Source organism: Anomalospiza imberbis, chromosome 2 (assembly GCF_031753505.1).
Source record: "Anomalospiza imberbis isolate Cuckoo-Finch-1a 21T00152 chromosome 2, ASM3175350v1, whole genome shotgun sequence".
Classification (NCBI taxonomy): Eukaryota; Metazoa; Chordata; class Aves; order Passeriformes; family Viduidae; genus Anomalospiza; species Anomalospiza imberbis.
Window position 1 is genome coordinate 8,060,801 of NC_089682.1, and position 14,688 is coordinate 8,075,488.

A 14,688-nucleotide genomic window follows, 5' to 3' on the forward strand; every position below is an offset into this window, starting at 1 on the left:
TGTCGTTTCTTCATTTCCACGTCCTTTTTTTAGACGTAACATTTACACATTTCAGATCTGCTTTAGGCTTCCCTTGCCTGTGTGTTGCTACAGCTGCAAGAACTCTGAAAGTTGCCATTCCTGCCACAGAGAAGTCTGGAAAGTTGATGCAGGCACAAAGGCTGATTGTACCTCCCTCTGCCAGGTTTAGTCTTTGGGGCATTATCTAGAAAAAGCAGCATACTGACTCTCCAAAGAACCCTTTCTTTTTATATCTTATTTTCTCTTTTTAACCTAAGTATCAAAAGCAACACTCAGTCTTCAATTCTGACTCAGGATTCTCTCCTTCTTCAGAGATTTCAGCACTTCTTGAGAACAGCTTAGGTACACCCCCAGCCAAAGAGTGGACAACATAAGACCGAGGTCTGAAGAAGACCCAATCAAATACACGTCACCCTTTGTGCCAGAGGGCAAGCTCCCACTGAAAAACTCTCTTTGGTGATCAGATCACTACTCCGGCAGCAGTTGCATCCTAAATCCCACTGACAGCACTCTGTGGAGCCGGTCCCACCCTGGTGAAAGCTGCTTGCTGCCAGATACTGCAAAACAACCCTCCTGCCCTCTCACTTTGGGCACACAGGATCCCAATACCAGCTGTTATTTTCCTTGCATCCCCTTCTTGCCTTGTCCTCTCCGTGTTTTCTTCCTTCCTTCACCTGACAGTTTCACTGCTTTTGTCATAGTTCTGTGCACAAAACCTATGATTTTTGCCATATCACATAAATCTTTTTACAATTTATATTCTTGGGGTGATTTAAATCTAAAGACAACAATCAAGAGCAGGTCTGGTAGTGTTGATGGCATTTCATTCTAATTAACTTAATTCTAAGTATGAAAAGGGTATTCCTGTAACTGCCTGTTTAATTAGCAGTTATGGACCAATATTGTTGTATAATAAAGTGTGTCTGGCTTGCCTAACTCAAACTGAAGTACAGGGGCTGTGGAGTGGTTCAAAATGCAGCCTGTGCTGCACAAAGCATTTGGTATTTAAGACATAGCACACATGACAGTGCTCAAAAGCACCTTTAGTACCAGCTGGAGGCCTACAGCCATGAGTAGGAACAAATGTGGTACTAACAGGAGAAGTGGGAATTGCAATTCACCCTTCAAAGTAGTGTAAGACCAGGTTTAAAAAGTAAAATTAGAGCCTACAGCAGCAGCTGGGAGAGAGCTGACACACAAGAGACCATCTCAATGGCAGGTCCTGCATTTAAACAAATTCTACACTGCCAACTTCACACTGACTAAAATACAACTGTTAAACACTTGCCATTAATTACACAGTCCCTTAAACAACCAGCTCCTGTAAAACTCTGTACCAGTATGTGAAGTGGACTGCTAATCTGATCAAACCTCCGAATCCACTGTTAGAGATGACAGAATTGTTATTTAGATACTGCACTGAGAATATTTAGATACTGTATTAGCAATAAATCCAACCATAATCATTGACATAATCACTGTGTCCTACTTCTCACACCTGGCTGAGAGCCTTCCCTTGACTACTCTGACATGGTGTATTACAGAATGTTCAGCAATTACATTCCTGTCAGAGAAACTGCTAGTGCAACTCTTCCTTTCCATCTACTGGTATCAATCATCCAGATTATCTTAAAATGCCATTAAAAGTAATTTCAAGTGATTGCAACATATAGTGAACTGGATTTCTTGGACTCAGGTAAACCTGCAATTTGCTCATTTGAACCTGAATCACTGTCCAGGATCTCCAAGATCAATTGGAGAACAATTTCAATGCCCCCATTTCAGACATTCCCAGTAAATGAGACTAATTCAGTGAGAACATCTTTTCTGAAAGTGGAACAATTATCACCTAACAGCAGGGCAAGTTCAGCACATTAGAGGGCAAGATGATAAAACAAGTAGTTTCCATTCATGCTGCTGTAAGTCTGGAAGATCACCTTTTACCACAAGAGCAAATGAGTTTCTAAGGAGGTAGCTCTAAAAAAGACCCAAGCCAGAGATCAACCACTTGCTTTAACTACACTATCTGGTTTAGGAAAATCCACACAAGGCTGTCTTTCCTTTGAAGGACAGTTTAAACCAAACTGCTGCAGCCTCAGGGCCACAGTCACACATCAGATGCAGCCACACCTACCCTGGTCAGCTGAACAAATCCTGAACAGAAGGAGCCACACCTACAAAGCCACAAGGAATAAATGCACTCCAGAACAACTGTTCTTTGTTTTATTGAATGGTTGAAGCAGGACTATAATCCAGGTATACTTAAATCAAATGTTGGTCCACTCTTATCATCAAAAATAACTGATTTTTTAAAATAATAATAACATTAACACAAATGGAAGGAACATGAAGCATCATAACAGGAACTTTCAACTGTAAGTGATATTAGACCATGACCAGACTGGTGCTACTTCATGATTTACAGACTGCACTGTACAGACCAGCCACACCAGTGTTATTCACCTCCCAACCACTGAGGTTCTGGGGAAAGGATCCTTCTGTGTACAGCTCACCTCTGAGCCATCAACATGAGATCAAAATGCCATTTATGCTACTAGAGTCCTAGGCTGAGAGAAATATTTCTATATTTAGTATTTTACTGAAGAATATTTACTATCCTCTCTGAAGTTACATATAACCATTATAAATATTTACATCAAACATTTACAGCTGGTTCATAATATACAACACAACATTTTAGCTATGATTTTTGATCTTCCAGTGCAAAAGTTTCAAACAACATGTTGCTATTGTAATTTCAGTTTATCTGGTTTGCACAGGCAGAGGCAGTACAGGGCATTTCAAAAACTCATGTTACAAGGCAAAAAAAATGGAATGATGTTACTTTAATAACAATTACTCCAGGGATTGTTGTTTTGGTTTTTTTAAACAAGCAGATTTCAATTTCTAAATTCCATCTGGTGCTACTACTAACATTTAAAATAGTCCTGAAAGGGGGAAAAATACTTAGAAATAAATACACCTTTAAAAATTTTCCACAATTAACCATGTCAGAACATTTGTTTTCCACACAGGCTAAAGGAGACCTTGCTCTTCATTATCTTCCTGTGCTGAAATACGGTGCAGTTCAATCCATTCTTATCTTCTGATTTGTCATCCTATAAATAATGCTGTCATAGCCAGGATCCATGTTCCAGAGGTTGTAGGAGATAACTATCACAGCTAAAGCAAGACCTATCATCATCCACAGAACAATGTTGAAGATTACAGAGTAGTCGTAGTTATATGGATAGGCAAGGTTATATGGATTTTCAGTTTTACTCTGCAATAAAGAAAATATTTATTACTTTAAAGTGAGCTTGCACACCAAACATCTTGACTCCATCCAAAGTCTGAGCAACCTAAATAAGAGAGGTGCACTTTTGTCTAGACAAATCTGATGCAAGGGCACAGAATGCAAAAAAGTGATTATGTGAGTGACATCAGTGGAATCGAAAAGAAGGAGGTGGCAGGAAAATGAAATCCAAAGTCCTGAACCTGGGGGAGAACAACCCAGGTGACAGCACAGGCCGGGCACTGAGCAGCTGGGCAGCTGCAGACAGGGACTGGAGCTCCTGGAGACAAGGGGCATAGGAGCCAGCAGTACCTCTGGAATAACACAGGACAACTGCATCCTGGACTGCGTCTGGAGTCCAGCCAAGGAAAAGATGCTTTCCCACAGCTGGGAGGCAGGACTTGTGTGGGGAGACAACACAGAAAGGCAAATTCTAACAAGGCATAAGGGAAAAAGTTTTCACTATGAAAGTGGTTAATGCTTTGGAGCAAGAGAGGCTGTGGGACTTCCAGGGATGGACTTTCCAAGAACTTGGCTGGACAAGAACCTGAGCAACTTGATCTAGCTCCTAAATTAGTCCTGCTTTGAGCAGTAGGTTGGACTGGATGACCTCCAGAGCCCTCCTCAAGTGAAGTTACTCAAGGACAAAGTGAAGATCAAGACAAGTAAGTAAGCTGCACACACACCCAAGTCACAGTCAGTATTTTAGTCCTTAAAAAAAAGGTGACACTCAGGTGAACTGATACACTTTGGATCACTTTTAATAAATCAAATGTAGAAAAATGTGGCTCTACTACCTGTGAAGCCTGGAGAATAGAGCGAGTCTTCCTTGAGAGGGGAGAGTTAAACTCCTTCACAGCCACCACTTCTACTACCGCATTCCCACCATACAGATTAAACATCTCATCTGCAAACTGGAAAAGGTGGTTTAATTAAAAGCCTAGACTGTAGCCAGGAATTAAGCAGAGTTTTGTTAGCAAGATGTAGCAAAACAAAAGATGTCAGCTTCAGGAATAATTATGGAAAGCTATAGACGTTTACACTATTTTAGAATTTCATTAAGTGACAACCTTCCTCTGGTTTACGGGGCCTTTTTCAAACCCCCAGTCAGTGTTCAGCAGACTGTGGCTTATGCCTGCCTGCTTTCTGGGCTGAAACTTACTCTGTTTCCCCTTTTACAAAAGGCCCATCCCCACATCATTTCCTAATTGTGTGTCTTGTCAGTTCCAACAAAATATTTAGGTTCTCAAACTCCCACTGGGAAACTATGAACCTGAATATTTTAATCTGGTCCAAATGCTAGTATGTCTAATATTTAAATATATTTGCTTAAGGTCAAAGAGGCCAAAGAGCAATGCTTAGAGAAAACAAGTATTTGATTTAACAGATTGATGTTTTTGAATTTTTTCATCACACTTTGGAAACTCTCAAAAGTGACTGATCTTAATAAAAATTTAGCTAATGATTATGTAAGACATGCTGAAAAATTACTTTCTTGAGCACACTGATGGATGAACAGCAGTTGTTCTGAAGTCTTAGAAATTTACTTTTATATAGTTTTGTGGGCAAGGGTAAACTAACAACTGCATCTTGGGATAAAGATATTTCCAGATTTCCAAGAGCCTCTTTTTGTGAGACATTCTGGTGCTTTCAAATGCAAGGTGTTTGTTTAAGAAAAACAAACATATCAAGTCATGTTGATACAAGGTTTCAATACACCCCTACTCCTTTATTCAAAATATCTAAACACATTGTAGAATCACGCCAACACTTTCCAGAGAGGCAAACTGTAACATTCAATTTTATAACTAAACAACACCATTTAAAAAACCAAACAACAAAAACAAGCATTAGGCAAGCCAGCACTAATGAAGTTACTTCTTTGTAGTTAAAATAAAAACTATTTTCTTATATTATTACCATACCATTACCATTCTTATAGTATTACCATAAGTTTTGTTCATTAGGTAGACAATTTACCTTTTGCAAAGAGTCTACAAGAATTTGAGAAGCATCCTTGAACTGCTGAGAGTCTTCCCCGTATCGTTTCCCAACCTCTTCCAAACCAGACAGTTCCAGGGAATAAAGATCTGGAGAGTGATCTTTGGCTAAGTGCTTGTGTCGAGACAGCTTTGGCACAACATTGAGAGCAGAAAGAAATTAATTCATATACAGGTTACTTTTAAAAACACATTGCACAAAATCAATTTACTTGGACTAATCCAGTCTCACTTTTTACAGTCATATTCCATAATTAGGAAATTGAATTCTTGACAACTTAACTAGAAGATGTTCATAATTGTTTATTTTTTTTATTCTACAAAAGAAAGCAGATGATCATTATGTAGCATCTGTTCCTAACATGAGGTTACATCCACGTAATAGAGAGTTGTACTAAAAAGAAATAGAATACTTACTGACATCAGAATCTTCATTCTGTAACTGCCATGAAAATAAAACTCACAAGAAAACAAAAACATAACTACAAGACTTAGATACCAGCATTTCCTTGTTTGAAGCTGGCCCTTACAAAGCTCAGTAGGTTGCAACTGCTACCTTGTGTTGTCCATGTACAAAAGTAGTTTATTTGAAGTATCATCCAATACTTCCAATATTCAGAAAATCCAACCAATACAATTCAAATTATCTCAAAAAAGAGTAGTGACATTCTTGCACTTCTGCAGGTGAGAAGATGCAGCACTGGTATTTGCCTGCACAAGACAACAGCCTCTGAAAACAAGGAATTTAATCCCATCTTCCCAGCTACTTAAACTGTAGCATTTCTAGCTTGCAAAACAAACCCAAACAAACCCAAGTTGTTCTCTTTTTCTCAAGAGCCCCATTTCTCCCCACTAGCCCTTTACCTAATGTGAATTTTTGAATTTTCCACAACTCTTTCTTTCAATTCAGTAGTTAAGGGCTGCAGATTAAAGGACACACAGAAAAAAACAAACCAATATGAAACAAAAAGACCCACCCACCACTGAGCCACTAAAACAAACCCTAAAGCACATCAACAAGACAGCAGCTTCTTAGTAAAAAGATCCTCAGAATGAAAAGCTCACCCCTCCGCTGGAGCATTTCTACCATCATCACTATTCATGGCACAAAAGTCCCTCCAGTCTTTTCAGATAAAGTGATATTTTGAAGTAAAACCATGGAGAGGGCAAAGAACGTGTTCTTAACTACCGTTATACTTCTCAAGTTAGACACCCCAGAAAGCCCCAGCAAATTCTTCACTGAGTATTTCAGAATTGCCCCTGTTCTGACCAAACACAACACAGAAGAAAACTACACATGATTAAGGTTCCCATGCACAATTGCACTGATGGGGCTGATACAAATAGAATGCATTATTTAAACTGATGGAACCAGCTGATGACGCACTAGAATATTTATCACTGGTTGCCATATATCCTGGCTAAGGCTTCTCTACTTTAAAGATCTCTGAAGTTTGTGACACAGGACAGAGGAGAATGTTTCAAAACACCTTACCAGGCTTGCAATATCATGTAGGACTTGAAGTTCTGACAGAAAAAGCAAGTCAACCTGAGGGAAGAGGCAGAGACAAGTATTTCCTTTGATGAAACCCAAGTTAGGGAAGTCTTGTTTTGTTGCAAGTATTTTATACCAGTTGTCTGCTACACAGAACATAGTAGAAGGAAATAACTCTTTCAGTAAAGTTACTCAGGAAAAAATGTTTAAACTTAGTTTAGAAAAAATTAGGAGTGGGCTCTTAGGCAAAGAAAGAGGGAAGAAAAAGCAGGAAAGGAGAAAAGCACAAGCTAACTAAGAATATTAGGAAAAAAACCCCACAGAAGCTCCCACTGATGAATGTGTTTTACCTCATTGTTCCTGCTGAGGGAGTTGAGAGGGAGGGAGCTGAGGATGGAGCCGTCCTGGAACAGGCGGTTCCGCAGCTGGCGCAGCGTGACAGAGAGATCCTCAAACACAGCGTTGGCCTTGCCCACCATGTACACCCTCTGCAGGGACAGCCACTGGTTACTGGCAGCACAGCCTCCTCCTCAGTTTCTCCAGCCACACGCTAATAACCAATCATGCTTTGCAATCTCCAGTCCAGAATTTCAATTAGGTTTCCTCTAGCCACACAAGTGGAAAGAGGTTTCTCTATCTGGGAGACGTGGAAGCAGGAGAGAAGCAATACTCACTTCCTCACTGGGGGCCAGCTGCAACACCACGGGCGTCTCCTCAGAAAACAGAGTATGGATGGCATTTGCAACACTGTCCAGACTAAAAGGAACAGCCTGGAAGACAAAGTCTGGTCAGATTTCTGAGTTAAACGGGGGCTACTGATCTTAACTAAGAAAGAAAAGTAAAGGGTATGCACATTCCCAAAGTGATAATAAGTCCTAAGAAGCTATGTGCAAAACAAAACATCACCTGTGTATCTATGAACAGACATTTTATTTATGTGGCAAGACACAATATACTCTGAAGAACTCCAAGGGACCATGACTGTGAATTAAAAGGATTATTTAGGCTTAGAGTATGGCCTTGTTTATCAGTAAAACAAGACCAACAAATACAGGGAAATAATCTCACTGCAAATGGAATGTTATGAACCACAAAAAACTGATGGGTGAAAATATACCAGCAGAAAGACCAACTGCTGAAACAGAAAAAGACACATATAAAAAAACGTACTAAAAATAGAAGAAATGCTAGCACAGTACAGTGCCATTACTGGCAAGCTAATAGAACTGTTAGTTTTTTTAAACACTTACTTGTGGGTTTTATTAAAAAAAGACACAGAATGGCACATTTCCATTCAATACTTAAAGTGTCCTACGACAGAAAAGGCAACAGCATAGATTTAAACCCAGGAAATTTTAACTTAACACAAGAACAAAGTTTTTTACTCCAAGGGTGGTAAAATACTGGCAGAGGTAGCCCAGAGGTCATGGAGTCTCCATTAGTGGAGATGCTCATATCCTGACTGAACCCAGTGCTGGTCAGCCTGCTCTGGCTGATCCTGCTTGATCAGGGCGTTGGATGACACGATCTCCAGAGCTCCCTTCCAACCTAAAGGATTCTCTGTTGCTGTAAGAAGCCAGAAAAGCCTTAGCAAAGATAGACAGTGACAGGTAAATGTAATGTGTGTTGATTTCTTCTTGATACAATATAATGGGATGGTGTTTCTAAGTGCTGTATTTCACAGTCAAGTACTTGAGGAAAACTCAAAAGACCATTTATAGGGCGATAGAGTACATCAAAAAATCAACTCCATATAAAATGTTATTACACATTCAGCTGAAGCAAAAAACTTAAAAATTCTGATTTAAAAATATTAAGTTACCATGGAAAGAAGTGGATTGGCACAAACTTTAAAGTTAGCGGTCTTTCAAGAAGAACATGCTTTGGTCAAACAAAGCATGTTGAACTGAACTCGACACAGGAAGCCTGGGTGATCTCAAGGGCCTCCTGCCTTGTACAGAACCCTGACTAGGTTACTGATCTGTCAGTTTAGGGGATATGCAAACTTCAAGTGAAGTAGGAAACAAGTGAACATCAGGGACCACAGCAGAGAATCATGTACTTGTCATTAGACCACAGGAGTCCCAGGAATCATGGGACAGTTCCAAATGTGGATACTCACATTCTCAATGGGGTAAGAAAACCCTTTCACAGGCAGCTTGTCCACTCCCTTCACTGTCACCAGCACAGTGGCTTGTGGCCGGTGAAACAGATCACCCACGCCCAGCCCAGGCCAGGGGAGGTCCTAGTACAAAATAACAAAAACAGTTGTATTTCACAGGCAAAGGAAGAGTCCTTCCCACTATTAAAGCAAAACAACTTATCCTGTTAATGCCTCTGTGCAGGACAGCCTGCTGGAAATTTCATGCTGAATAAGTTAATGCTACACTGCTTTCGTTTTGAGTAATGCTGTTAGTTTAAAAGCTGCCAGTAACTTCACAGCAAAGTCTACACTAAGAAAATATTATATATAATGGATACATGAGGAGTTACTTCCCGTAATTAAATTATAAATACTTAAGTCTGTATTTAGCAAGTGAAGGCTGAACTTTAAAAACCCACTAATATCTTTATATTTTCAGTACAAGAAAGAAAAAGGGTGGAAAGGGAGGGGAAGAGAGGGATGTGTCAATCACAACAGGCAACTAATCTTAAATGTACAAATTTGCACAGAAATATAAAAAGATTTCTTAGTAGCTTACTACAATTACAAACCAGTAAGAGCACAGTGGAGGTTACTGACTGGTTTATTCAGGCACAAAATACAAATTCATCTGTCTGGAATAAAAGCAAACAGATTTCCCCATTTGTGTAAATGACATCACTGCCCTTTTTTTGAAAGCCAAATTAATTGCATTTTAGAATTAAAGGTCATTGACACTATGATTTGTATCACCTCGCAGAAACAAAGGAAAAACCCCTTAAAGCATCATCAGGGACAAAAATGGGGTTTGGTTTTGTTTTCCTTTAACAAGGGAAGAATACTGAATGACTCTTTCTGATAATTCCCAATGTAATGCACTAAGAATTCCAAATTCTCCCCAGTGGCCTTGCTGCACTGTCAGTTTATGTTCCTGGACTACAGCTTTGATGTGAGCTACACAAGAAGTGCCTGGGCCCTGCAGCACTCTCCTTACCAGGGCTGGAAGCTGCCCACACAGTGACCTCTGCCTTAGGGACATCTTTCAGGAACTCTCAGTTCCAGGGCTGAACTGAATCATCATTCAAACGCTTCCTTCCCTGCCTGCTTCTAGGATTTGAATTAATAGTAACAGAGAACTATTTCTAAAGGATGCTACAGACCCATTGCAACAAATGAATCCCAAGCTGTGGCAAAGGCACTGAGTGAGTACCGAAACACTTTCTTCCACGATACCCATGACATATCTCTGAATGACCAGGATGCCAAATGGATAGGACAGGCCAAACTCCACTATTTTTCTGGGTGTCTTTATATGCAACACACACAATACCATTCAATATATTGGTTTTTCCTGATAAAATAATCAACATTTACTCTTTAGTCATACTACTCATACAAGTTTGTTACTAGTTTGATGACAAAAATAGCAGAATTAATTGACAGCAAGTTATTTTCAAATTACAAGACATAGGCTAAGCAGCCTTGCATTCAAACCAGCCTTATCAGACTTCTTCCCTAGTTTATATATGGAAGAAATGAGAACTAGCTGCCCTCACCAGCACTGTGAGAATGCCTCAGGCTGCAGATTTCAGTATCTGGCTGCACAGAGACACTCCCAAAGACATCTGGCTATTACACTTTCATCTACTGCTTCAACAGCCACTCATCCCTGCTGAAGCCCAGCAAATAAATTCAGTAGGCAAGATGGAATCAATCCAAGCGCTCCTGCTCATGTGCCCCACTTTAAACATTGCTAAAGTTGTATTTGAATACTTAATGTGGAGAAACACCATCACAAATCACGTTCCCAAGGTTTTGGATTATTTCCTAAGTAACCAACACACTTGTTCTAACTCTGCTCAGCAGAGAGGCTTGCTGACCTGACAAAATGCCTGCCTTGCCAAGCCATTTCTCAGGCTTCAAGATTACTCAGGAGCAGAGCCCTACAGAGACCTTGTGTGCAAGAAGTGACAGTGGTCCCACAGATTCTCAGTTTGTGACCATGGATGGGGGGGATACAGCACATAGCTATGTCTCAGAGGAACTGAGCAGCAGCACTGGAAAGCCTCTGCAGGCTTCCTTCTACAGCTGGTGACTCAAATTAGCCAGCTAGCACAGCTTCTGGCTGCTCATATGACCCACACAGCTCTGTCCTGGAAACCACCCTGTCAAGTCATGCATTCCTCAAGACAAACAGGGCAATATTTTATATATTCCAGCACATGACAGGAAGATTTGCATCTTGAGTGAGCAGGTCTGTAGTTTTAGAGGCGTTTCACAATCAAGACCTGGAACGTACTTCTTCAACAGAAAAGCCCATGGTCAGTGCAGCAACATCTGGGATCCGCTCGCCCGGGATTGGCCAACTTCCATCTCGGAAAACAACCGACTGAGGGGATCGCAAGATACTGAACTCACCACCACAGACACCTAAAAACAGACATAAGAAGCTGTCAGAGCTCCTGCAATCTTTTCCTTTACATAACAGGAAAAACACCGTATTTGAGCTTTCATCCCTTCTTCCCTCCCATGCCTATCAGTTTATGGAAAGCCAGGAATGAGAACTGCTCATTTTAATGCTCTGGAATACAAAATAAGGTTTCTATACAGCAATGACTAGGAATGAGCAGATCCATATTAACAAAAGCAGGACAATTATTCAAACAACAGCAGAACACAGTTCTGTGTAACAAGCTACAAGCAGTCTCACAGCTCAGACCCAGTAAAGTGAACTCAATGGAGCCAGGCAGACTCCAAAATCCTGTCAAGCTCACAAAGCACCAACACAGCTCTGTTTGCTTCCACGACTGCTTGGCACACCACCTCTGCTCACGCAGGCAACAGCCAGAGCCACTGAGCCCAGAGCAAGGAAGTCCAGTGGAATTTGTCAGCGCTGGCTTAAACCAGGCAGTGCCAGGACAACCTGGCTCCTGCAGAACAGCTCTGGTGTCCCTGCTCTGCCTCCTCCACCTCATGACACCGTGAGATGTTTGTCTTCCTTGCACGCAGCACTGGACTGCAGACTGTGTGGAGCCACAACCTGCAACACTGGGTTTCCACTCCTCTAGGATCCCCCTTCACTCTTTTCCCCATTACCTTGAATAGCAAAGTTGACTAAAAGCATATTTCTAAACTGTTCTGTGATGACAGCAATTTACTGCATCATAAAAGTCAGAAAGGACTCCACAGAAATTAGAGAAGGGCTTGTTCCAACCTGGCTTCCTATCTTAAAGTCACTCAGGCACAGCTGCAATACTGCGTGCACCAAAATTTATCTAAATACATTTTGAAACTTCTCTGGTGTATATAAGCAGTAACATGCACCATGCACAAAATTTCAGGCATATGCTCCCCAATGAGCAATCTGAGTAGGTTGCCACCAGAAAACTGATTTGATACAAGAAAATCAAGTAATAGAGTAATAACTATTTGTAGGCCTGTATGCTCAAATTCGAATTATACAATAAATCTGACTGCATACCTCAAAATTACACAAGTAAGGTAACTGTCTAAAGAAAATAGAAGTATTTATTCATATGATCACTGAAAATTGGTTACCAATCCAAGCAGTGATATAAAATAGTTTTCCAGGGCATCTACAAATCTAAAGGCTATTTACAAAAACAATGCAACAGTAAACTGATGTGCTGTACCGCTAAAAACTTCCCTAATATTAAATTAACTAATGTGACCTTGAAGATGCTGTTCCAAAGCCTGGCTCACGATCATGCATACAAATGTTGACAGTAAAATCTGAGCTATGTTATGATAAACACACCAGAGGACAAAGTTCTGAGATGCAGGCTGGGGAGGGGGGCAAAAGGAAGGAAATCCAAAACAAGTGATATTCATGGAGAGTCAAGAATTTATTTAAGTTGAATTTATTTAAATTGAAGAATTTATTTTAATTGATGTGTTCCTTGGGTGGCCTGCTACCAATTTTAATGGTGGATCAGCCCACATTTTGAAGGCAGAAATGTTTCCAGGCCAATTTCGTTAAGTAAGAGTTTACAAAATGGCTACAAATCCATAGAATTTCACATGCTGCTCTCCACAAGGCTGTTACACAGTCACATTATTTAGGGCAAACTAGCTTACCTAGGATAAGATTGCTCAGGTGGATAAAATCAGAGCATTAACCCATCACAACTGAATTTCCCTCACTAGACTTGTTCAAGATTACAACGATTAAAACTAAATCTGAAGTTAGGAACATCAGCAGATTCCCTCCAATTGCCTGTGGAATAGTAAACCTAATTCCTACCCTGCCAAAGCTGTACCTCAGGTTCTCAAAAGCCTTTGTGAACCTGGAAGGCTAAGGAACATCGAGTGGGAGATATTGACAGGGCCTGGAAGTGCCATCACGAGCCTGACTCACAGCGGGTAACAGAGAGGCTGCAGTGACCACAGAAACAGCTCAGCAAAACGTGAAAATTCGTACAAAATAACAAAATTATGCGTGTCTATCACAGACTCATCAGAGTTGGAAGAGACTTCTAAGACTATCAAGTCCAACCATCAACTCAGCAGTGCCACTGTAACCCCTAAACCAGATCACCCAGTGCCAGGTCCAGATGCCTCCTGAACACCTCCAGGCGTGGTGACCCCATCACCTCCCTGGGCAACCTATTCCATGCCTCACCCTGGCAGTGAAACAGTGCTTCTAGTCTCTGATCTGAACCCCTCCGTCTCGGCTTACAGAACTGAATGTTAATACGATGCGTACACAATATAAATTAATTTAATAAAGTAACACACTACACACGATTATACATGTGCATTATAAAAATACACAATATACTATCTAAACTCATGTAATGATTTTGTGACGTAATGACAAAAATCATTTTATACAAGGAATTTACACAATACAATTATAGAAAGGTAAAATTTAACATAAACCAGTCCTTGGACTGAAAGGGACAGGATAAAGGGGTTCGAGCACCGTCTCTGGAGGTGGATGGGGGCTGGGGGCAGGGAGCTGCCGCACGCTGACAGCCCCTCACTGCCAGCCCTCGGTCCCGAACCCGGCACCCACAGACGCAGAGAGTCCCCCTCAGCTTCCCCCTTCCCCTTCCCCCTTCCCCTTCCCCCTTCCCCCTTCCCGTGCCCAGCGCCGCGGCCCGGCCCCCTTCCCGCAATCTCCCCCTGCAGCGGCCAGGCGGCCCTCCCCGCTCCCCCCGGCGCTCCCCCGCGCCGGCCCGTCCCCGCTCACCCACCGGCGACACAGGCCGCAGCCAGCAGCGCTGCCAGCCCCAGGGCCCGGCCGGCCCCGCCGCGCCGCCCCATGTCCGCCATCAGCCGCCGCCGGGCCGCGCCGCGGACAGACACCCGAGCGCCCCGCCCGCCGCCTGACGGACAGCCGCCGCAGCCAATCGGCGAGCGGTACACAGCATGGATGGGCGGGACTCGGCAGAGCTGACCAATCGCCGGCGCGGCGCCGTCCGTGTCGCGGAGCTGAGCAGTCAGCTGCCCAGCTGGGGGGCGGAGTCTTGGTTTGAGTGGCGTTCCCACTTGGCCAATCAGATCGCGAGAGGTCCTGCACCATTTTCCTCCCCGCACTGTAAACCCAGAGGGAGCGGCGAGGAGGCGGAGCCAAGGGGCAGCCGACTCAGCCAATCGGAGCGCGAGGAGTAGCGGATTTGCTCCGCCCACGCTCGTCAGGCTGCCAGCGATGGGGCGGGGCAAGGCTGTGACTGACAGGCGAACGCGCCATTCAGAGAGCAAGCAGCGG

The 14,688-nt window shown here is 42.3% G+C and overlaps 1 protein-coding gene across 1 annotated transcript; it reads right to left on the minus strand.

Annotated features, from left to right (window-relative positions):
- Positions 1 to 2,338: 2,338 nt before the first annotated feature.
- Positions 2,339 to 14,316, minus strand: ATP6AP2 (ATPase H+ transporting accessory protein 2). Its single transcript, XM_068179739.1, has 9 exons — positions 14,174 to 14,316; positions 11,254 to 11,384; positions 8,934 to 9,056; positions 7,486 to 7,581; positions 7,162 to 7,299; positions 6,812 to 6,865; positions 5,297 to 5,446; positions 4,114 to 4,230; positions 2,339 to 3,304 (listed from the first exon to the last, which is right to left on the minus strand). The coding sequence occupies exons 1-9, from the start codon at positions 14,250 to 14,252 to the stop codon at positions 3,110 to 3,112; spliced, it is 1,083 nt and encodes a 360-aa protein (XP_068035840.1). The 5' UTR covers positions 14,253 to 14,316; the 3' UTR covers positions 2,339 to 3,109.
- Between the last annotated feature and the right edge of the window lie 372 nt (positions 14,317 to 14,688).

Excerpts from the sequence above, each read along its gene's own strand:
- ATP6AP2 (XM_068179739.1), bottom strand. The coding sequence starts at position 14,252 with ATGGCGGACATGGGGCGGCGCGGCGGGGCCGGCCGGGCCCTGGGGCTG. Across the intron at positions 7,582-8,933 it reads TTTCTTACCCCATTGAGAAT|GCTGTTCCTTTTAGTCTGGA; the intron begins GTGAGTATCCAC and ends TTTGTCTTCCAG. Across the intron at positions 7,300-7,485 it reads AGCTGGCCCCCAGTGAGGAA|AGGGTGTACATGGTGGGCAA; the intron begins GTGAGTATTGCT and ends CTGTCCCTGCAG.